Below are 25325 nucleotides of genomic sequence, written 5' to 3' on the forward strand. Positions count from 1 at the left end.
ACTTTCTCCTTTAAGAGTTGACTCACAAACCCAATCTTCCCTGACCAAGCATTTGAACATGTTTAGTCGAAGAGTGTGGTGCTGTTTGAAAGGCTTATGCCTGAAACGTCGATTCTCCTGCTCCTTGGGTGATTCCTGAACAGCTGAGCTTATCCAGCACCACATTTCTTTGACTCTGATCTGCAACATCTGCAGTCCTCACTTTCTCATTTTGTTGTTTAGTAACAGTTTTATGTTATTTCATAATGCTCCTTTGAATAGATATTTTAATGACATAAATAAAAGCTACTGTTGGGAGTGCATGATCAAACGCATAAATTATGGATTTAACGAATATACAATATCCCACAGAAGGCCTTTGGTTGCACAATGCTTGAAGAAATGGGGCCTATGCAATCTTCTTAATTTGTCTAACATATGGAAATAATTAAAATGTAAATAGAGATTGCAAACTCCTTTGTCAAAGCCACGTCCCGTTTAATGAAAAAAAAAGCTCAAAATGAAATAAAAATGTAAAACAGCAGCATCCAATTTGTGCCATGACTGCCCTCCTATTTGTCGCGCTTGAAGCGCGAGATTGAGTGCACCGCCAGCCCGCGGGAGGTAGTGAGGGCGCGTGCGGAGCAAACTGCCGCCGTTATGAGGAGAGCGGAGTCGGGGCAGTAACCGCTGTCATCGTGCAGGCTCTATCACGATTGAACTTTGGCCTTGCAGCTGGTATCAGCGGTCAGATATCCCGGAGACTGCACTGATCGGCGGTGTATCCTGGGGCAGCTGCTGTTTCCTCACGGTTGGAAGTGAGTGAGTTTGTACGGTCTGGGCCGGGGGCCGGGGGGGGAGGGGATTTGACCCTTCTCTCCACGTTCCTCATCTCGCCCGCTCTCCTTTTTTTTTTGCAGATGAATGCGGCGAGGAGCATGAGCTCTTTGGCGTTCGCTCGGCGGCTCTTCAGCCGAGAGACTTTCAGCAAGCCGGCGCTCAGCCGCCTGGCAGGAGTGGGAGTCCTGAGCGATTTGGGGCCGGACAGAAGGAGCAGTAGCGGCCCAGGGCCAAGCCCCAGCCATCAGCCTCACATCAAGAAACGCGGCTATGAGATCACCCGCAACCCCCATCTCAACAAGGTAAAAAAAGAGAGTAGGTCCCTTGGGGAGAAGGACTGGGAAAGTTGGGGTGGGGTTCCTCCAGCAGCTTCCTTGTTCAAAATAGGCCAGGTCAAGGCAGCTCCAGCGTAACCTCTGCCTGCAGATGCACAACAAAAAATTGCTCATCACTGGAAAAGAAAGCTGCAAAAATGCTGGCATTTCCAATTACATCGATTGCTGTGTGAAACTTGACAAAGCTGTCTCGGGCGACATGACAATATTCAATACAAAATCTGCAGGAATGGGTGACGGGTCCCGAGATCAGCAAAGTTACATGCAGAACGTTTTTCCAGGGAGTCAGGATCCAATTTCCTTTCTCTTAAGAAAAACATTGTAGTACTGTAAAAGAAATGAAATGCTCTGGCCTAATCATTTGCATTGCGAAAGCAGAAAACCATCCAGGGATCTAGGCTTTACACCTCACCGTATACAACTCCAGTGTCCTGTTTGAAACTGTTCGGGAGTTTATTTGAGCAAAGCACGGCGTAAAATAAGCAGATTCTTTCTGAAAAAAAGAAAGCTGCAGATGGTGAAAAATTAAAGCAAAAGAAAAATGCCGAAAACATTGAGAAAGTCGAAGCAGCATCTGAGGAGAGAACAAATAAATGGACATCTCAGAAATGGGTCTTTTTATCAGAATATTATGTTTTTGCTTTATATGATAACATTTAAACTCAACTTACCAGAGACTAGGCTCTGTGAGCTTCCTATCCTCCATTATATTGGAGTGCTGGTGTGCAGGTCTCTCCTTGTTAATGGCCCAAAGTAGGTATTGTAGTATAACTACTAAGTTGAATAGTGTAGCATGAATCCAGTCATCAGTTTACTGCAGGTGATAGAATCATCATGTCCTTGTGTGTGTGTCTTTTAGCAAATGCAGGAGAGATTTGTGGAATGTTGCAGAAAATCCAAGCCATACCAACTGTACAATTCCAATCGCCATCTTAAATGTAGAAAGGAAAAACTACTTTTTCAAGTTATCCTCAATCATTTTGATTTTTTATTATTTTCTGAATAAAATACTGTAATGAAAACTGACCCTCTTTAGCTTCTAAATCTCTTATCCCTGAATGCTTACCATAGTCGTGTTGTTTTCCTTAACACAGAATTGTCCCTCATAATGGATTGGCAAAAAGTATAGATATAATTTACCCAAGTCCCAAACAAGTTTACATAAAAGACAAAGCTATAGAGCAAATCATCCCTTGTGTACTGCGGCTTGGTCTTCTCATGGCTGCTGGACATGTGTTGTCTTCCTGATCCTTGGCACATTAGTGCATTCAGAACCACATTATTGTTGGGGGCAGAAAGGGACAACTCAGCCCGTCATGTCTTCATTGGCTCTTTGAACATTTTAAATTCATGTCAAACTCTCTACCTTTTTCATGTAACCCTGCACATTGCTTATATTTAAATAATCACTCCAATACACCATGAATGCTCTCTTCTATTTAACCTGCCTTCATCACTTTTCCAGGCAGTGCATTCCATACCCTAACTGATTACTGTGTGAAAATTGTTTTATCACTTTGCATTTGCTTCTTTTGCAAAACACTGGCAAATGGATTCAGAGAATACAGTTTTAAAGTGAGAACAGTTTCTCCCTATTCACTCTGTTCAAGACCCTTAATGATTTTGAAAAAAATGTATTATGTCTCCTTTTAGCCTTCTCTCCAAGGAACACAGTCCCATCTTCTCCAGTCTTTCCTAATAACTGAAGTATCTCATTTCTAAAATCATTTCCTCTGTGCGCTCTCTCCAATATGTTCACGTCATTCCTATAGCATGGCATCCAGACTGCACAGTACTCCAAGTGAGGTCTGACCTATTGCCTTTAAGTTCAACATAACCTCCCAGTCTTGAACTCTAATGATTGTACACATATGCATGCAGGTCTTTGCACCAGTACACCTTGTATGATATTGTCCTAATTTTATATTGTTTGCCCATGCTCTTTGTATCAAAGTATAATGCCTCTCAGTTCTCTGCATTAAATTTTGTCTGCTACTCCATCAGTGTGCCAATGTCCTTTGAAACTCTGTCTTCTTCACAGTTTACAATTCTCGTAAGTTTTGTGCATGTGGCTAACTTTGCAAGTGTCTTTTGCACACTAAGATTTTGGTTATTCATATAATCAGGAAAAGGATCCCCAAACTGATGACTGGCTCACTTCTGAATCCACATTAGTAACGCCCTTTTATTCTGTGACCTGGATCTTTCCTATGTGGCATTGTATTGAACATTGTTTTGGAAGTCTATTTACACCACATCAACAGCCTTCTTGTGAACTGCCCCTGTGTGGGGGAAAAAAAACCCTCCAAATTAGTTGCACTCCATTTTCCCTTAACAAAGATTCTGGGTAATCCATGATGGAGGATGGGAAAAATTTCTGACTGTAACAGCTGCTCTTTTTTTTTTTTGAGGTATTTTAGGTGCTGGAGGTGATTTCCTCGAATTCCAGGAGCAGCAATTACTATTTTGTATGCTGTTGCATTGTTTTGGAACTTTGGGGGAAAAAAAAGTCAAAACAACAGCAGTTTTAAAAGGGAGAAGAACAGACAAAGGAAGCCATGGTGAGGTCAGTGCAGGAGATAGAGAAAAACTGACACTGCATTTGCTCTTTGAATTCATGTATCACTGGACATCGGAGTGCGTCTGGGAAAATTAACAAACAGTGGAATTCACAAATGATCTTGGAGGAACTGTTGGGTGAAGTTCACAGCACAGAATTGGATAAGTGAATTGTTGTTTTAAATGTGGCCTATAGAAAGTCTACAGTAGTGAGTAGAGTGGGTTATTTCTTGATTATATATATTGTTGGAGATATGTCTCTTGATTAAACTTAAAATATAAGCTATAATTATTAATTTAACCTGGGGCAGTGTTTGTAGAGGAATAAGATGATATTTTCTAGGTCTGTATATTGTGAAGGAGCAAAAATGGCATTTAATAGAGTGATATGCGTTTCTTGTCAGATGTGGGAGTTTAAAGAGAGTTTAAGGGTTACTGTGGATTATATCTGCCATAAATGCTGTTTGTTGCGAATCTTATCAGATCGAATGGATCGGTTGGAGAGACCGTTAGAAGCAATAGGAATTTGCAACAGTATATGATGGATGGCAGTTATAGGATGGGGGGACAAGTCTCAGATATAGTCACAAAAATGGGTTAACTCCAGGAAAGGTAAGAGAGGTAGGCAGCTAGTGCAGGAATCTTTTGTGGCTATACCCATTTCAAACAAGTATGCTGATTTGGAAAATATAGGGTGTGATGGATTCTCAGAGGAACGTAGCACGAACAGCCAAGTTTGTGGTATTGAGACTGGCTCTAATTCAATGAAGGGTACGTCGAGTTCCAAGAGATCAATTGTGTTAGGGTTTTCTCAAGTCCAAGGTACAGACATACGTTTCTGTGGCTAGTAGTGAAAAATCAGAATGGTGTGTTACTTCCCTGGTGTCAGGATCAAGGATGTCTCCGAGAGGGTGCAGAATGTTCTCAAGGAGGAGAGGGGCCAGCAAGAGGTCATTGTCCACATTGGAACCAATGACATAGGAAGGGGAAAAAGTTGAGATTCTGAAGGGAGATTACAGAGAGTTAGGCAGGAATTTAAAAAGGAGGTCCTCGAGAGCAGTAATATCTGGATTACTCCCAGTGCTACGAGCTAGTGAGGGCAGGAATAGGAGGATAGAGCAGATGAATGCATGGCTGAGGAGCTGGTGTATGGGAGAAGAATTCACATTTTTGGATCGTTGGAATCTCTTTTGGGGTAGAAGTGACCTGTACAAGAAGGACGGATTGCACCTAAATTGGAAGGGGACTAATATACTGGCAGGGAGATTTGTTAGAGCTGCTCAGGAGGATTTAAACTAGTAAGGTGGGGTGGTGGGACCCAGGGAGATAGTGAGGAAAGAGATCAATCTGAGACTGGTACAGCTGAGAACAGAAGTGAGTCAAACAGTCAGGGCAAGCAGGGATAAGGTAGGACTAATAAATTTAACTGCATTATTTCAATGCAAGGGGCCTAACAGGGAAGGCAGATGAACTCAGGGCATGGTTAGGAACATGGGACTAGGATATCATAGCAATTACAGAAACATGGCTCAGGGATGGGCAGGACTGGCCCCTTAATGTTCCAGGATACAAATGCTACAGGAAGGAGAGAAAGGGAGGCAAGAGAAGAGGGGGAGTGGCGTTTTTGATAAGGGAAAGCGTTACAGCTGTGCTGAAGGAGGATATTCCTGGCAATATATCCAGGGAAGTTATTTAGGTGGAACTGAGAAATAAGAAAGGGATGATCACCTAATTGGGATTGTAATGTAGACCTCCTAATAGTCAGCGGGAAATTGAGAAACAAACCTGTAAGCAGATCTCAGCTATCTGCAAGAATAATAGGGTGATTATGGTAGGGAATTTTAACTTTCCAAACATCGACTGGGACTGTCATAGTGTTAAGGGTTTAGATGGAGAGGAATTTGTGAAGTGTGTACAAGAAAATTTTCTGATTCAGTATGTGGATGTACCTACTAGAGAGAGTGCAAAACTTGACTGACTCTTGGGAAATAAGGTAGGGCAGGTGACTGAGGTGTCGGGGGGGGTGGGGGAGCACGTTGGGGCCAGCAACCATAATTCTATTAGATTTAAAATAATGATGGAAATGGATAGACGAGATCAAAAAGTTGAAGTTCTAATTTGGAGCAAGACAAATTTTGATGGTATTAGGCAAGAACTTTTGAAGGCTGATTGGAGGCAGATGTTCGCAGGTAAAGGGATGGCTGGAAAATGGGAAGCCTTCAGAAATGAGATAACAAGAATCCAGAGAAAGTATATTCCTGTCAGGGTGAAAGGGAAGGCTGGTAGGCATAGGGAATGCTGGATCACTAAATAAATTGAGGGTTTGGTTAAGAAAAAGAAGGAAGCATATGTAAGGTATAAAGAGGATAGATCAAGTGAATCCTTAGAAGTGTATAAAGGCAGTAGGAGTATACTAAAGAGGGAAATCAAGAGGGCAAAAAGGGGACATGAGGTAGCTTTGGCAAATAGAATTAAGGAGAATCCAAAGGGTTTTTACAAATGCATTAAGGACAAAAGGTTGACTAGGGAGAGAATAGGGCCCCTCAAAGATCAGCAAGGCGGCCTTTGTGTGGAGCCACAGAAAATGGGGGAGATAGTAAACGAGTATTTTGCATTAGTATTTATTGTGGAAAAGGATTTGGAAGATACAGACTGTAGGGAAATAGATGGTGACATCTTGCAAAATGTCCATATTACAGAGGAGGAAGTGCTGGATGTCTTAACGTATAAAGGTGGACAAATCCCCAGGACCTGATTAGGTGTACCCTAGAACTCTGTGGGAAGCTAGGGAAGTGATTGCTTGGCCTCTTGCTGAGATATTTGTAGCATCGATAGTCACAGTGAGGTGCCGGGCGACTGGAGGTTGGCTAACGTGATGCCACTATTTAAGAAGGGTGGTAAGGAAAAGCCAGGGAACTATAGACCAGTGAGCCTGACGTCGGTGGTGGGCAAGTTGTTGGAGGGAATCCTGAGGGACAGGATGTGCATGCATTTGGAAAGGCAAGGACTGATTCGGGATAGTCAACGTGGCTTTGTGCATGGGAAATCATGTCTCTCAAACTTGATTGAGGTTTTTGAAGAAGTAACAAAGAGGATTGATGAGGGCAGAGTAGTAGATGTGATCTATATGGAGTTGAGTAAGGCGTTCGACAAGGTTCCCCATGGGAGACTGATTAGCAAGGTTAGATCTTACGGAATACAGGGAGAACTAGCCATTTGGATACAGAACTGGCTCAAAGGTAGAAGGCAGAGGGTGGTGGTGGAGGGTTGTTTTTCAGACTGGAGGCCTGTGACCAGTGGTGTGCCACAAGAATCGGTACTGGGTCCTCTACTTTTTGTCATTTACATAAATGATTTGGATGCGAGCATAAGAGGTACAGTTAGTAAGTTTGCAGATGACACAAATATTGGCGGTGTAGTGAACAGCGAAGAAGGTTACCTCGGATTACAACAGGATCTTGACCAGATGGGCCAATGGGCTGAGAAGTGGCAGATGGAGTTTAATTCCGTTAAATGCGATGAGCTGCATTTTGGGAAAGCAAATGTTAGCAGGACTTATACACTTAATGCTGAGCAAAGAGACCTTGGAGTGCAGGTTCCTAGCTCCTTGAAAGTGGAGTCGCAGGTAGATAGGATAGTGAAGAAGGTGTTTGGTATGCTTTCCTTTACTGGTCAGAGTATTGAGTACAGGAGTTGGGAGATCATGTTGCAACTATGCAGGACATTGGTTAGGCTACTGTTGGAATATTGTGTGCAATTTTGGTCTCCTTCCTGTCGGAAAGATGTTGTGAAACGTGAAAGGGTTCAGAAAAGATTTACAAGGATGTTGCCAAGGTTGGCGGATTTGAGCTATAGGGAGAGCCTGGACAGGCTGGGGCTGTTTTCCCTAGAGCGTCGGAGGCTGAGGGCTGACCTTTATAGAGGTTTATGAAGGGCATGGATAGGATAAATAGACAAAGTATTTTCCCTGGGGTCAGAGAGTGCAGAGCTAGAGGGCATAGGTTTAGGGTGAAAGTGGAAAGATATGAGAGACCTAAGGGGAAACTTTTTTTCACAGAGGGTGGGTATGTGTATGGAATGTGCTGCCAGAGGATGTGGTGGAAGCTGGTACAATTGCAACATTTAAAAGGCATTTGGATGGGTATATGAATAGGAAGGGTTTGGAGGAATATGGGCCGGGTGCTGGCAGGTGGGACTAAATTGGGTTGGGGTAGCAGGTCGGCATGGACGGGCTGGACCGAAGGGTATATTTCCATGCTGTACATCTCTTATGACTCCGTGACATGCACTAAGAATGAAAAAACATATACATTGGGTAGTTGTAAAGCTATTTGCACTGAAAAAAAAGTAAGATTGAAAAATTTATGTCAAAGAGTCTGTAATATATAGGTGGTTTGACTATCCTCTCTGATATTGTGATCGTATAATTGTTCACATGTCTGGATGCAAAATTTGGTCGTTCTTAAATTGATGCATTTTGGTCTGTTGCATTTTTAGAATAGGTTGTTTTCTGAAGGTTTCCATATGTTCGTTGTCCAAGAGTATCTTTTATGTGTTCTCTGCACAACCAAAAGATTGTACTATTGATTGAGCTGATTTCTGTTTCTCCTCAATGTTGCTCCATTAGGTGTTATGACTTAGTATCTAGGGTCACTGCAGTGTCCCAGCAGGTTACCAGGTTGATTGATTTAAGTTGTATGACTCTGACGTTCTGTGCAATTCACAGTTTAGGCAGTTTTTGGCATTTGCACAGCAGTCATGGACCATTTCTATTCTCCATCTTCTTTGGGAGCTTTTCCTGGATTTCTGAGAACTCAGAGAAATGATGGCTTGACAAAGTTCTCTAAATTTGTCTTCCAAATGCAATCCCTGGTGACAGTAAGTGCGTGTCTGGAGGTGTGGTTCTTAAGTGCAGCAGAGCAATTTGAAGGACCTTTTTTGTCACCCAAACTTCACGATAAGCACTTTAATGATGTGAACCATTTGTTTGGCGAGGCTGTCGAGTTTAAGATAAACCACATGACACTTTGCTGTATTATGCCCCATTTGGCACACATGTCCCTAAAAGATCATTGTCAGACATGATCACATCAGGTGTACTGAACAGAGTGTATATTGGACTAATGACGTGAAATGTCATTTAATTGTCTGACAACTGGAAATTTGAAAAAATAGTCAGTGACAAGGAGAGAATTGTTGCTGTGAATGATAAATAGATCTGTTGTAATTTTGGACCAAAGGAGTGATGAAATCGTGTCCGCTTCTTTGTGTTGCGGTGGTTGGTGGCTCTGTCATATCTCGCATACCCCACATTTTTTTCTGCTTCATTGTTGATCTCGGGCCAATATGCAGTGTCCTGTACCACACATCTTGTTCAATCTGTTCTCAGATTGCACCTGTGACTATATGTCCTGGCAAAGGGCTTTGACTGTACGTACTTATTTCCTTTCTAAAAATTACACCCCGTGAGACATGTAGTTCATCTCCTGTAGGGTGTTTCTATTGCATCTTGTATTGTGCCAGACCATCCTTTATGATAACATTCCATGGTGCCTTTGGCCATGAATCATTAGCTATTTCATCTTGAAGTTGGTTGGATTGGTGCTGACCAAAGTTCATGAAAATAGCCTTGAGTAAATCTTCCATCTCGATGGCTGTACTGTCTACTTGTAAGCTTAGTGTAAATTCAGCGTTCATATTTTGCTTTGGTAATTTGCTCAGTATGGAGAACTGTTTAATACCAGTTTGAAGAAGACGTTAACATTGTATGCAGTCGTTTTCCCCCACCAACCATACTTTTACTAAATGTTGTTATACTTTGGGTAATGAACTTTCCAGTTATTTATGCAAAATAATTTCCAATGATTTATGATCAGCTTTTACAGTGAATTGCTTATGGAACAGATTTACAAAATGTTGTGATATAAATACTGGAGCAAGTGTTTGTTGGAATAGTTGGAGTGCTCTTGCAATAGACATTTGGATCCAAATGCAATTGGTTTGCCATCTTGCATGGTGCATGCTTTTTATCCTTTTTAGATACATTGATTTTTGAAGAATGTTTTCTTCCTTGGGTCATCGTATTATGGATACCACTTTCTGCTGTCAATAATTATTTGAGTGATTCATGAATTGTTGGTCCTTTTGCTGTACATATGGTATGTCTTAAGCATTGTCTGAATGATGGTGCTTTGTTGGAAAAGTTCGGTTTGTATGGTGCTAGGAAGTTTTAATAATCCAACGTATTTCTATGGATCTTTGTCTTGGGGAATATGTATGTATCTCAATACTGGATCTGTTGCTTCTCCAGCCCAATTCAGAACTGATTGGTTAACTACATGGATCACATATCTGGTTCTTAAAACATTAGCATAACAACATGCATCCAAAAACCCTTTAATCCTCTTGGCTGTAGTTAGGGAGTGCAGAGGAGGGAAATAGTAGTTTAAATGACTTTCTTCTGTGGCTTTCACACCCATTGCAACATTCTAATAAGTTTCAGTGCACCTTTCACGGAGCTTTTATATTCTTTCTGTAATTGAATACTCAAAATGGTAAATTGTATTCTAACTGCAGCTTCATTCAACATCTGCTGTTGGATCTGTTACGACACTGGGTAAACCCTCCTGCTTAATTTAAATCAGCAACACAGAAAAGATTTATCCTGTGCAGTAATCTATAAACATTCGAGGGGCCAGGAACTATTTAAAGTAAAAAAAAAAACAACTTTAAGAAATAAATTGTAACAAAGAATAATTAACTATTTACAACTTCTTCCTCTAACCTATCTTTTACTTTCCCTTTAAAATACTAGTCTGATAAAACTCCCAATTAAGATTCACCAAAATTCAAGTTTTCAAAACCATCCAGATGTCGAAACTTCTTGTTATATCTTCCTCTGTCTTCTTTTCTTCTTCTTAAGGATTACTGATTGGCAAAGGTACCTTTTTAAGAAAGCTATTCTCCAGGCAGTCTGCACATGCTGGTGGCTTGGCAGTTCTCCTCCCAACTGTTCAATTTTCCCCAGTCTTCTATACCCAAAGTGTCAGATTGTATCATTGGCTTTTAAGATTGTCAATATACTAAGTTCAAACTTGATTGGAGTTTGGGATTTCTCAGGGTATAATTTAAACTGATTAGCTTAATTCAAATCTGTTTTGTCATTTCCAGGCAACCAGCTACCCTAGCTACTGGACTAAAATGTTACATTATATCTTGTTCGAAACATTTGATGCTGTCGGGTAGTTCTGCTAGCTTGTGACTCTCTCTCTCAAAGGTACAGTACATCCACATCTTCATAATACCTTCTCCTCCCCCCCCCCCCTTAAGAAAAATGAACCATCATAACGAAAAGATGGCTTCAGTTTTCTTTCTACTACTCTTTAAATACATTGCCCTAACATATTGATAACTTTAATCTAAGTTTATCTTAACTTAACATAGAACATAGAAGAATACAGCGCAGTACAGGCCCTTTGGCCCTCGATGTTGCGCAACGAAAAGATGGCTTCAGTTTTCTTTCTACTACTCTTTAAATACATTGCCCTAACATATTGATAACTTTAATCTAAGTTTATCTTAACTTAACATAGAACATAGAAGAATACAGCGCAGTACAGGCCCTTTGGCCCTCGATGTTGCGCCGATCCAAGCCCCCTAACCTATCTAATGACTCGCTGAATGAAGAACCTACCCCTAACTTCAGTCCTATATCTACCCCTCCTTAATTTAAAGCTATGCCCCCTTGTAATACCCGACTCCATATGCGGGAAAAGGCTCACACTGTCAACCCTATCTAACCCCCTAATCATCTTGTACACCTCAATCAAGTCACCCCTAAACCTTCCTTTCTCTAATGAAAACAGCCCCAAGTGTCTCAGTCTACCCTCATACGATCTTCCTTCCATACCAGGCAACATCCTAGTAAACCTCCTCTGCACCCGTTCCAGTACCTCCACATCCTTCCTATAGTATGGCAACCAAAACTGCACACAATATTCCAGATGCGGCCGCACCAGAGTCTTATACAACTGCATCATGACCTCAGGACTCCGGAACTCAATTCCTCTACCAATAAAAGCCAGTACGCCATATGCCTTCCTCACCGCACTATTTACCTGGGTGGCAACTTTCAGAGATCTGTGTACATGGACACCAAGATCCCTCTGCTCATCCACACTAACAAGTATCCGACCATTAGCCCAGTACCCCATCTAAAGGCATCGAGAGCATTGATACATACGAACCTTATCAAACTCCTTACTAAAATCCATATATACCACATCTACCGCTTTCCCCTCATCAACCTCCTTCGTCACCTTTTCAAAGAATTCAATAAGGTTTGTGAGGCACGACTTGCCCTTCACAAAACCATGCTGACTATCCTTGATCACATTATTCCTATCCAGATGTTCATAAATCCTATCCCTTACAATTCTCTCTAAGACTTTGCCCACAACAGAAGTGAGACTCACCGGCCTATAGTTACTAGGGTTATCCCTACTCCCCTTTTTGAACAAGGGAATCACATTTGCTATCCTCCAGTCTTCTGGGACTACTCCTGTAGACAAAGAGGACATAAAAATCAAGGCCAATGGCTCTGCGATCTCCTCCCTTGCTTCCCAGAGAATCCTAGGATAAATGCCATCAGGCCCAGGGGACTTATCTATTTTCACCTTTTCCAGGATTTCCAACACCTCTTCTCTACATACCTCACAGCCATCCATTCTACTTATTTGTGACTCAGTGTTCGCATCGACGACAATGCCCTGTTCCTGAGTAAATACTGAAGAAAAGTATTCATTCAGTGTCTCCCCAATCTCTTCCGCCTCCACACGCAACTTCCCCCTACTATCCTTGACTGGACCTATTCCTACCCTCATTGTTTTATTCCTGACATACCTATAGAAAGCCTTAGGGTTTTCCCTAATCCTATCTACTAAGGGCCTTTCATGTCCCCTCCTTGCTGCTCTTAGCTCTTTCTTCAGGTCCTTCCTGGCTACCCTATAACTCTCTATCGCTCCAATTGAACCTTCACGTCTCATCTTGAGATAGGCCGCCCTCTTCCATTTAACAAGGGATTCCAATTCCTTATTAAACCACGGCTCCCTCGCACGACCCTTTCCTCCCTGCCTGACAGTTACATAATTATCAAGGACACTCAATAGTTGCTCCTTGAACTTCTTCCCATATAAATATATAGAACATTAAATACAAACCTCATCTAAACTCTATTAGTTAAATCCACGATAATTCATCTGCGATTACATTGTTACAACCCGCAACATGTATGATTTTTAAATTTTAAAAGTCTGTAACATAAGACTCCAATGAAGTAGTCTCATATTCTTGTCTTTAAAGTGTTCTAAGAATGTAAGCGGATTGTGATCCTTATACACAACAGTTTCTGACATATTGTTTGTGACAAACACATTAAAACCTAGTCCGGCCAGTACCAAACTCAGTAATTCCTCTGGTGGATGTTGATCATCTTCGAAAAGTAGCCAACTGGCAGTTGAATCCTATCCTCACCTTCCTGTAGGAGTACAGCTCCAACTCCAATGTCACTAGCATTGATGGCAACTTTAAAAGGTTTTGAACAGTTTGGCGTAGCTAAAACTGGTTTGGTGGTGAATATGGCTTTGAATTATTTGAATGCCTCCTTGGTATGGTTGTATCAACTGAAACTTTGTGTTCTTCTTCAGCCAATTGGTTAACTGTGCCACTACGCTGCTGAAGTTTGGAACAAACTTCCGATCGAATTCGCTGAGTCTTAAGAATCAAAGCACCTCTTTCTTCGAGGTTGGTCGTGGAATTTCCTCGACAGCCTTCGCCTTTACATTCTGTGGGGTCAACCTTCCATGATTGATGTTATGTCCCAAGAATGCACCTCTGCTTTCGCGAGTTTCAACTCTGCTTTCAACTGCTTTCTATGCTCCTGAGACAGATAGATAGCTTACTAACCTATCCCACTACTCAAGGACTTCTTCATTTTTCAATCTATTTTGAAGCACATCAAAGTCCACATCATCTGGATTTGATTCCTCTCTCTGCGGGGCAGTAACTAACACCTGTTTCTCCAGTTCTTTCTCTCTAGTATAATTCGGTTTCAATATGTTCACATGACATACCCGATACCTTTCTTTTTCTATCTGGAATCTTTATTAGGTAGTTCACCAGACTCAACTTTTTCCTCAATTTGATAGGGACCACTAAACCTGGCTTTGATGGGATCTGCTGTCACTGGTAACAGTACTAACATATCATCTCCTCAGGAAAACATCTGAGTCTTGGAGCTTTTCTGTCACCTGCTTCAATCTATACTGTGCCCTCTTTAGGTGCTGTTTAGCTAACTTACCTAATTTATTTAATCTCGCCCTCACCTCTGATACATAAATCTAAGCACGAGATCTCCGATTTTGGTCCTGTCAATTTGTCTTTAATTAATTTCAAAGGGCCTCTCACTTCATGCCTGAGTATTAACTCGAAGAAGGTGAACTGAGTAGATTCGTTTGGGGGACCTCTAATGGCAACAGTACGAATGGGATCGCTTTATCCTAATCATTGGGTAATCCTGACAGTATGCTCTCAACATAGTCTACAAGGTCTGATGCCACCTTTCTAAAGCTCCCTGGGATTGAGGATGATATGCACTGGATTTAAAGTGCTGTATACCTAAGCTATCCATAACCACCTCAAACAGCCTAGCAATAAAATTTGACCCTTAATCTGACTGAATCGCTCTGGGTAGCTCATATCCTGTGAAGAAAGCTACTAACTCCTCTACTACCCTTGTCTTGATAGTCCATAATAGAATTACCTCCGAAAATCTGGTAGACACATTAATTATGGTTAAGGGATTTTTAAAAAAAATTTATCTGGAAACCTACCAATCAAAGAGGATGTAGCTTCCATATAGGAAAGAAGAGGGCACATTGTAAGTGCAAATGATTGCACATTGTAAGTGTGCTATATGCAAAAGAAAAGCCTCGTGCTCATGCAGAGTCTCTTTGTCAGATTGGTTTGCCCTGAGGTAGCCTGTGCCAATAATGACTAGTGACAGAACTTGGGATTGCTGTTAATCCACAAAGCAAGTGCTCCTCCAACCTCCTGTCTTAGCCTCCCAGGTTACTGTTGCCACTGCCCCACATACCTGAAGTTGCTGCATGATCCTGCATATTTGAATAACAGTGGCATTTATGCAGCATTATAGTCCATGTTAATACCTGTGGAACAATATTTGGGTGTTTTCATGTATTGAAGTCCTTTCTACAACAAAATGTTCCAAGATCATCTTGTGGACTCAACCTCCATATTAAGAGAATAATTATACTAAAATATCGATGGAAAAATTATGACATTATCCTCTGTTAAGCTTTTAAACCTTACTGGATATAGAATGACAGCCGAATGATTTGTGTCTGATCAAAGAATTCAAATCGAGAACAATAGAAGTCCTAGCTCAGCAAGGAGTCAGTTTTTAAAAATTCAATCTCAAGATGAGGGCATTGCTGGCCCAGCCAGCAGTTATTGCACATCCCTAATTGCACAGAGGGCATAGAATAGTCAACTGTATTGCTGTGGGTCTGGAATCACATGCAAACCAGACCAGGTAAGGATGGCAGTTTTCTTCCCTAAAGGATATTATTGAAAATTGACATTAGTCAACTCTGAGTAGGGTTATGACTCAACTTCCTGTATGTTTTAAAAATAACTTCAAGTAACTTCGAAACCTAAGAATATTTTAATAGCTGTGATTGACAAAAATACCTATTTCAAAAAGGTATAGTAACTTTTTTTTTGTAATTGCACCACCCTTTTAAAATCCTACAATGTAGTAATTCTGTTTTGAACTATTTCTGTTCTCCAGTCATTTAGCACAGTATTGCTGGGGTATGAATTGCACTGCAAATAAACTTGACCAAAAGCAAATAAAGAATGCTGCAACGAAAAGTATATTTAAGATAAGCATTTTGTAGATCTGATAGGAGGTTTCCTATAGAAACTTTCTTTTGACCCGAATAGTACCTATATTGACAGTACGTTAAATTTACCATTAATATCATTAAATGTGTGTCGCCTTTTGCTGTGGAACTGGTTGCTGTGGGCAATTACTGCCTTTGACTGAAAGAGTTTATTCTGAGAACTTAACAAGCAATATTGCTTGATGTGTGGGAAGAGCATTTGTCCATCTATATAATTATATTTTGCCTCTTAAAGTAAATGTAACTTTAGCAACAACTAATTTCTATCATGCATTGATTTTATGTCTGGTATTAGCAGCAGTTTTTAAGAGACAAAAATTCTATAGCTGCTGGAATCCAAGGTAGACAAGCAGGAGGGTGGAAAACAGCAGCATCAGTAGGCGGAGAAGTCAAAATTTCAGGAGTAACCCTTCTTCAGGACGGGGGGTGGCGGTGGGGTGGGTGCAAGGGAAGCTACAGAGAAAGGGGGTGGGGAGAATGGCAGGGTGCTGAGGTGGGGATAGGTGAACACAGGTAGAGGGTACAACCTCGGTTGACTGGAGGAACAAATCTGGTTGGTGGCTAGAGAGGAAGGATCAATGAGATGAATGGAAGGGAAGGGAGGGGAGGGGATGAAAAGGGAGTTGGGTGATGGGAAGGGAGGTTATTTGAAATTGGAGAACTCAATATTGAGTCTTCCAGGCGGAAGATGAGCTGTTGTTCCTCCACTTTGTGGTCTGATTCATTGTGGCAATGGTGGAGGCCAAGAATGGTAATGTTAGAAATGAAATGAGAAGGGGAATTAAAATGGGTGGTGGCTGGGAGGTCAGGTTGGCCCCTGCAGGCTCAACTGAGCTGCTCGGTGAAACATTCCCTTAGTTTATGTTTGATCTCCCCAATGTAGAGTAGGCCGACTTGACCTCCCAGCCACTGCACTTTTAAGAGGCACTGTTAACTTTGTCCATTACATATCACTTCTTGTCAGCTTGAAAAAACTAACAGCAAATGGAATATTAATGCAATGTGGTGGTTACCATTTAAACCATTGAGCATGGTTCTACGGTTTCATCTTGGACTACAGAAATGAATGGAGAGCTCTCAATTGAGAGGAAAAACAGCCTGTAGGTTGAGAATATATTGATGATCAACTTCCAGAATAGATTTGGATTCACTGCTTGCCTTTCAAAAGGAGCTGAACTTTGAATTATTTTCTAACCCGGCCTGAAGCTTTTTCTTTTTGCTTCTCTTTTTTTTTCCCCAGGTGATTGCATGAATAGGTAGGCTGAGGAATCTCCTTCATAAGCAGTTCCTTGTGATCGAGGATGACATGCTTCCACAATAGAAATGAGTTCTCAGGTGACTTAAGAGTTCAATGCACACCTTACAGTCTCTGCCACAGTTGGATGAATAAGTAGGTGACCAGAGTTGCCACATGCTGCTTACTCTTTTGACGCTTATCTCTTTCAGCGATGTGACTCAGGGGTACACTTCTCACCAATGCTTTCCCTCCACTTCAGGCGGTTTTGGGCTAGGGTGTTCCAGGTGTCATGGGAATATTGTATTTTTTTCAAGGAATCTATGACTGAGTCCCTGGAGCATTTATTTCTCTTCCTGGGACTTACTTGCTGTATAGATGTTCCAAATAGAACACTCGTTTTGGGAATTTTGCATGAGGCATGCAGATGGTATTGTCAGCTCAGTGGAACAGATCGAGTAGGATCAGTGTCATATAGATGTACAGCATGGAAACAGACCCTTCGGTCCACCCTGTCCATGCCGACCAGCTATCCCAACCCAATCTAGACTCACCTGCCAGCACCCGGCCCATATCCCTCCAAACCCTTCCTGTTCATATACCCATCCAAATGGCTCTTAAATGTTGCAATTGTATCCGCCTCCACCACATACTCTGGCAGCTCATTCCATACACGTACCACACTCTGTGTGAAAACGTTGCCTCTTGGGTCTCTTTTATGTCTTTTCCCTCTCACCCTAAACCTATGCCGTCTAGTTCTGAACTCCCTGACCCCATGGAAAATACTTTGTCTATTTATCCTATCCATGCCCCTCATAATTTTGTAAACCTCTATAAGGTCACCCCTCAGCCTCCGCTCCAGGACAAACAGCCCCAGCCTGTACAGCCTCTCCCTATAGTTCAAATCCTCCAACCCTGGCAACATCCTTGTAAATCTTTTCTGAACCCTTTCAAGTTTCAAAACATCTTTCCGATAGGAAGGAGACCTGAATTGCACGCAATAGTCCAACAGTGGCCTAACCAATGTCCTGTACAGCCGCAACATGACCTCCCAACTCCTGTACTCAATACTCTGACCAATAAAGGGAAGCATACCAAACGCTTTGATGATTAGGATGATCTGAGCAAGAACAGTGATGTAGGTGCTCCACATCTGCCATTGAATTTGCAAGATCTTCTCGATACATCAAGGTTTTTGAGGTACGTCCCGTATATAGTTTATGTCTCAGCCCTATTGGGTGTCAGGTATAACGACTGCTCTGTAGACCACCAGCTTGGTGCTGCTTTTGAGATCCTGGTCTTTAAACACTCTTCTTCAGGTGACCAAACAGGAAGGTGAGTGTAGGTGGGTGCAGTCTGCACCATTGAATAATTAAGTGCATCAAATGCCCTTTTTTTTGTATGTTTGATCTACTGCTGAGAGAGACAAACTAGTTCCCACTGAAACAATATTGGAAGTATAGATAAAATCATTTTCTTAGACTGAGGGCTTGTATTTGAGCTGTGAATAATGAAGCATTGAAATTCGATTCAGTAGCAACATGCATATATTTATTTCTTTAATTCATACCACCTATTGAAAAAATAAATCAGGTGTGAAAGCAAACAAAGTTTTTAAAAATAAAATTCATTAAGTCTGATCATTGATCATCAGCATTAGTATTGAGTCAGATTCTTTTGTCACTCATCAAGTTCATTGTTGTTAGACCGGAGAGGGATCTTCTTTGTTGTTAGACCGGTTGCTAGATTTGCAGACATAAGTAAACTTCAAAAGTGGTTGCTTTTGATGTAAGGAACATCCTGAGAAGATGAAGTTCAATACTAATTGTTTATTCTTTAATTTGTACCATTTATAGGTACTTCCTCTCTTGAGAGAAGTGAATGGCCACATGTGAAACTTCAGAGAGAAATCGTTTCTTTGATTCTCAAATATATGATTGAATACTTTGAGAAATGTACTTACTTTATAGGTCTGTACTAATCATGGTTTTTTTTGTGACCCTTTAAAGTACTTATTGCCTTGATTTATAGTTACCTTCAAATAGGGTGGAAGGTTTGACATGGTGCATTATTTAAATCTAAACACTATGAATAGTGAAACGGTCATGTGTTTGTGAGTTTAAGTATCAGAAGAGGTGAAAATTCTGACTGTGTTCTTTTATTTTCTCTCAATTTACATACAACCTTTCTTTCTTTTTTTTCATGGCTTAATACGTTAAGAGGCAATGTTGAGGTTAGTATATGAGCATGGATAGAATATTGGCTAGATAATAGAAGACAGGGTTGGGATAATAGAAGGCACCTTGATAATGGAAAGCTGTAATTGGTATGCCATGGGAATCAGTGCTGGGGCCATGTTTATTTATAATGTATGTAAATCACTTGGATGAGAAAACTAATGTGCAATAGCCAAGTTTTCAGGTGACACAAAAATAGTGGGAAGACAAGTGGTGAGGATGACACAGTATGCAGAGCGATATAGGCAAGTTCAGTGACTGGACAAAAATTTGACCAGTGGAATAAAATACAGGAAAATGTGTGGTTATGCGCTTTGGCAGAAAGAATAGAGGAGTAGAATGTTATTTAAATGAAGAAAGACTGGCGAAAGCCTCCGAACAGAGGGGGAGACAGTAAGGGCTGCAGATGCTGGAAGTCAGAGTACATAAATGTGAAGAGCACGGCAGATCAGACCGCATCTGAGGAACAGGAAAGTCAACGTTTCAGGCCACAACCCTTTGTTTGGATGGGAAGAGGGAGGAGAGCCCACAAGTTAATAGAGGGATGGGGTGGGGCTGGGTGAAGGGTAGGTGGGATGGTGATGGGTAGATGCAGATAGGGAGTTATTATGATTTGTCAGTGGGAAGGGTTGGAGCGGATAGGTGAGTAGGAAGTTGGATAGGTTAAAACAGGTAAGGGAGGGAAGGAGGAAAGTTAGGGATAGACATAGGATAAGGCTGGAGAGGACGGAACTTGAAGCTGGTGATGTCAATGTTGAGGCTGAAGACTACGTGACAGCATCGATGACTGGATTACTTTTGCTTCTGCCCATGTGCGTGTGTTCAAGAATCTGTAAAATCTTCCTTACTTTCCTGTTTGGACACCATCACCTTGATAACTTATGATCTCTCTACCTTAATTAGTTTGTACAGTTTTGGATTACTTGTTACTTCGGTTAGACCCTCGACATGTGACTTTTATGCCTATCATGATTTGGTTTGGTTTGTTTCCAGCACCACCTTATTTTTAATTTTTTGTAATAACGTCTGTCTCAATCAATCTGATTATAGGTCATCCCTTCACTTTCCATTAAGTTGTTGAAACTTTACTCACATTGTCTGATACTTCTGATTACCTGCAGAGACTTATTATTCAGCCTAGTGACACTCCACACACCATTTATACGATCTTTCGATGACTTTGCCTATAAATTATGTGCCTGTGTGCTCCTGTTCACTCCAACTGACGAAGGAGCAGCACTCTGAAAGCTTGTGATTTCAAATAAACCTGTTGGTCTGTAACCTGGTGTCATGTGACTTCTGACCTTGTCCACCCCAGTCCAACACTGGCACCTCCACATCAACATTAACAAGATCACTATTATTTGAAGTTAGAGTGTCCATTCATCAGCCTAATAACAGGAGGGAAAAGGCTGTTCTTGAACTTGTTGCTGCGTGTGTTTAAGCATCTATCTTCTGCCTGATGGGAGAGCATTACTAAGGTGGGAGGGGTCTTTGATGATGATGGCAGCCTTTATGGTAGCAAGAAGTGTAAATGGAGTCCATGGATGGAAGATTGGCTTCTGTGATGGTCTGAGCTGTGCACACAACCTTCTGTAGTTTCTTATGATCCCAGGCAGAGCAATGCTGTACTAAGTCATTGTGCACCTAGATAGTATGCTTTCTGTGGTGCACCTGAGGGTCCTTATGGACATGCCAAATCTCCTAAGCTGCCTAAGGCAGAAGAAGCGTTGTGATGGTCAAAAAGGCATAACATCTACGTGGGAAGTCCAGACAGGTTATCATCACTCTGAGGAACTTTACGCTTTCCACCCTCTCGAACTCTGTTCTGTAGATGGGAGCGTGTTCTCTTCCTTTCTTTCTGAAGTCAATGATCAGTTGTTTGGTTTTATTGACATTCTGTGCAAGAAATGTGTTGAAGTGATTTACAGTCTTGTTCAGTGTTTTTATAATGACATTCCACATGCTGCATGTTGATCAATTTCACATCCTTTCCCTCCATTAAAAATGAGCTTAGAAATCTAACCTTGATAAATATAATTTTATTTGAGAAATGAATGGGAAACTGTTCTTAAATGCACTCTGAACATTTCTAGATCTCTTTATTTAACCATGCTGTTAGCTCAACTGGTTTGGCTTTTATTTGTTTGCAAATTAAAATCTGAGAAGTAAATAAACATTGAAGCACAACGTTATGACACATGATGTATTTTTCTTGATCCTCAATGAAAAATGTTTGTGAAGCACAGTTCATCCTGAGACGGATTCTTAAGTGTCATGTTTGAGTAAATATTTATGTACTCTTTCATTTGTATAATCTGCCTACAAGAAACCTAATTGAATTAAGTAACTATTGTAATATAGGTAATTATAGACAAAAGAGTATTGAAATTGACAAACAAATGCAGTGTTGCGAGGGGATTGTAGATTTTGTTGTTGATTCCTAATTACCAAGAAAAGGTGTTAATATAGATTTGGTGTAGGTACACTTCTCACTGATGGAGAGGTCTAGGAGTTTGACCCACTGACTGGGATCGAATGGAAATATTCAAAATCAAGAGGGTTCTTTTCCCATGCACCTGCAACTTGTCCTTCTAGGTTGTCGACATTACAGGTCTGGAAGGTGGTGTTGACGAGCCTCAGTACAGTGCATCTTATATACGGTTCTGCTGCTGCCACTGTACATCAGGACTGAAGGAGTGAATGTTTTGGTGTTGGATGCAGTGCTAATCAAATGGGCTATTTTAGCCTGGATGTTGTGCTGCTTGAATATTGTGGTTCTGTTTGCCGAGCTGGGAATTTGTGTTGCAGACGTTTCGTCCCCTATCTCGGTGACATCCTCAGTGCTTGGGAGCCTCCTGTGAAGCGCTTCTGTGATGTTTCCTCCGGCATTTATAGTGATTTGTATCTGCCGCTTCCGGTTGTCAGTTCCAGCTGTCTGCTGCAGTGGCGGGTATATTGAGTCCAGGTCGATGTGCTTGTTGATTGAATCAGTGGATGGCACTCATCCACTGATTCAATCAACAAGCACATCGACCTGGACACAATATACCTGCCACTGCAGCGGACAGCTGGAACTGACAACGGGAAGCGGCAGAGACAGGCCACTATAAATGCCGGAGGAAACATCACAGAAGCGCTTCACAGGAGGCTCCCAAGCACTGAGGATGTCACCTAGATAGGGGACGAAACGTCTGCAATACAAATTCCCAGCTCGGCGAACAGAATCACAACAATGAGCACCTGAGCTACAAATCTTCTCCCAAACTTTGAATACTTTGAATCTTGGAAAGGTTGGATAGGCTAGGATTGTTTTCCTTCAAATAAAGAAGGTTGAAGGATGACTTAATTGAACTGTACAAAATTTGAGGGTCTTGGATTGACCGGACAGGGAGGACCTGTTCCTCTTAGTGGAGAAGTCAGTTCTTCTGAGGCACAGGTTTAAGGTGAGTGGTAGCAGTTGATCACGCTTGTGGAAAAGCTTTCTCACCCAAAGGGGTGGTGGATATCTGGTACTTGATCAGTAGAATGCTTCCTTGCCCCTGCCTGATTTAATGTAAAGAGACTTCATGGAATCCAGAGTTACGTTGAGAACTCCCTTTTGGACTACTCTGTGCAGCTACTTCTCGTCATCATCCTGTTGGGACAAGTCATCCATAAGAATATTGATGACAGTGGCTGGAAACTCGTTTGTGAATTGTGATTTCTTTGAGTTTGACTATGACAGGCCGTTGTCTAGTATAAGGGGTAGCTCGATTAGATAAAGTCCCATATGTTTATAAGGGGGCTTTGCAGGATCAGCTGGGCCAATGTGCCAAGTCATTGCTGGGTCATTTGACTGATTTTAATTTATTTTGACTCTTCCATAGCAGTTTGGTAGAACTGGATGGTTCATTAGGCCATTTCATGGGTAATTAAAAGCCAACTGCGTTTGCATCTGGAGTCACATGTGGGCTAGACCAGGTAAGAACAGCAGATCTCCTTCTGTAAAGGAAATTAGTCAACAAAATGTTTTTTTAAAATGACAGTCAATTATAGTTTAATGTGGAGCTTTTTATTCAAGACTTAGTAATAATGATTCAATTATTTATTTAAATTCTACTGTATCCTGAGCATTACCTTTGCTCTCTGGATTACTAGTCCAGTCCTTTATATCCTATTTCCCTCGTCATTCAGATTAATGATGGTAAGTGCTGCAAGTAGCTCTCCACCTTTTAGAATAGTCATGAGGGATAAGGGAAATTGATATTCATGCAGGAATTGAGGGGCAGTGGAAAAAATTTGTTATGGGATTGGATAATAATAAATAGTTCCTTTGTGCTAATCTGCTGTTATGCAATTCCAACACCCCTGAAAGTGATTGGTATTTACTCTATCCAATGCCAGGATACCTCTTCTCAGAAAAAGGCACATGTGGTGTGGTTTAACTTGCAACTGTATTAAAGGAGCTGCTCAGCCTTTTACAATTTGTGAACTCACTTCGGTGTCCCAGCTCAAACCTTAGCAAACTGAAGCATTGAATAACAAGTTCACTGTGGATGCCTTCTAGTGTTGTCTTATCATATTCACAGCTTCATGAACTGAGATTAGAATATCTTTTTGGTATAAAATATACTAATAGGAATATTGGGGTAGACAGCTATACCTGTACGTCTCTGAACTCGAGTGATAAATTTCAAATTTGTGAGCGGGTAAATATTCAATGCATTGAAAACTTCAAACAGCTGGGTTTGGAATGTTATGCTACAGAATGTACTTTTACCCGTGCATATTTTTAAATTTAATGTGACTTAAATTAAATGTCACCAGGGGTTATACATTATGATTTGGGGATTTCATTTTCAAGTAAATATTTTTTTCCTCATCAATGATGAGAAATGGATCCATTTACGCTTGCTGAAAATTACAACTTTAATTCCATTATTCTGGGCTGACTTCAAAATCAACAATCAAAGATCTTTTGTACAGGGAACCCTCACCCACTTCACACCTTGGGATTGATATCTCGCAACCAACCTCAATTATCTGAAACATTCAACATACCCTGACCCCTTGATATCTTATTCACTGGCACCCTACCCTGCCAGAATTCTAACCTCACTTTTGCCGTATGTGATTGCCATTTGAAAGCAGCTGTCCAGGTAACCAGTAAATTTCAGTGTATAGCAGCTAACGTCCTTAGAATATAAGAATGTAAGACATAGCAGCAAAAGTAACCCATTTGGCCCATTAAGTCTGCATACCATTCAGTGAGATCACAGCTGATCTGATAATCCTCCACTCCACTTCCTTGCCTTTTTCTTTGGATATGAAAAATCTGTCTAGCTCAACCCTGAATATTCTTAATAACTCAGCTCTACAACCCTCTGCTGTAAAAAAAGTCCACAGATTCTTTATCCTCTGAGAGAAGAAATTCCTCCTCCCCTCTGTCTTAAGTGAGTGACCCCTTAGCCTGACGTTATGCCACCTGCTCGTAATCTCTCCCACAAGGGGAAACAAGCTCTGCATCTCCCCTGTCAAGTCCCCGAAGTATCTTGCATATTCAAATAAGGTCTCTCTCCAAAACTCCAGTGAGTGCAATTCCAACCTACTCAACCACTCCTCAAGTGAAAATTCTTCCATATCCAGGATCAACTTTGTGCGTTCCTGAGAAGGATCACAATGCTACCATATCCTTTTTCTTAGATTGGGGGATCCAAAACTGATCACCCTTGTGATGTGGCCTAGTTAGTGTTTACATAGTTTTAGCTGGATTTCTGTACTTTTTAATACACTATTCTCTTTGCTTGATTATTGTGTACCATGAAGGGCCTGGAAGTACAACTCTGCATTTCTGAAGGATATTTTATCAGTTTCCTGTCAGAAGTGCAAAGCTTTTTATTATAAAAATGAAGGAGTGGCGTGGGAATCTGTGCAGAATTGAGATGCTTGAAAAACTGGGCCCAATGTATTTGTTGTTTTATTTTTACCTAGTATCTGTAATTTGTCTGTTTATGGTCTGATCTTTAATGGTTTCTTTAATTTTAGTGGCAAAGTTATTTAATATAGTACTTTAATGTATTGGTTAACTTTATTGAACATACCTCATTTCCTATGGAAGTGAACTGAAAGGGGGACTAATTCAAACATAAAGGGAGATAATTGTTGCCTGTCCCTC

The 25325-nt window shown here is 41.1% G+C and overlaps 1 protein-coding gene across 1 annotated transcript in view; it reads left to right on the forward strand.

The window, feature by feature from the left end:
- The first annotated feature begins 484 nt into the window (after positions 1 to 484).
- LOC122550600 (NADP-dependent malic enzyme-like) overlaps positions 485 to 25325 on the forward strand; it is a 166014-nt gene continuing 141173 nt past the window's right edge. The window contains exons 1-2 of the mRNA XM_043691568.1: positions 485 to 797; positions 900 to 1121. Of these exons, the coding sequence (XP_043547503.1) occupies positions 900 to 1121 (222 nt within the window). The 5' untranslated portion in view covers positions 485 to 797. The remainder of the gene's footprint in view (positions 798 to 899; positions 1122 to 25325) is intronic.

The sequence above is a fragment of the Chiloscyllium plagiosum genome, chromosome 6 (genome assembly GCF_004010195.1).
Source record: "Chiloscyllium plagiosum isolate BGI_BamShark_2017 chromosome 6, ASM401019v2, whole genome shotgun sequence".
NCBI lineage: Eukaryota > Metazoa > Chordata > Chondrichthyes > Orectolobiformes > Hemiscylliidae > Chiloscyllium > Chiloscyllium plagiosum.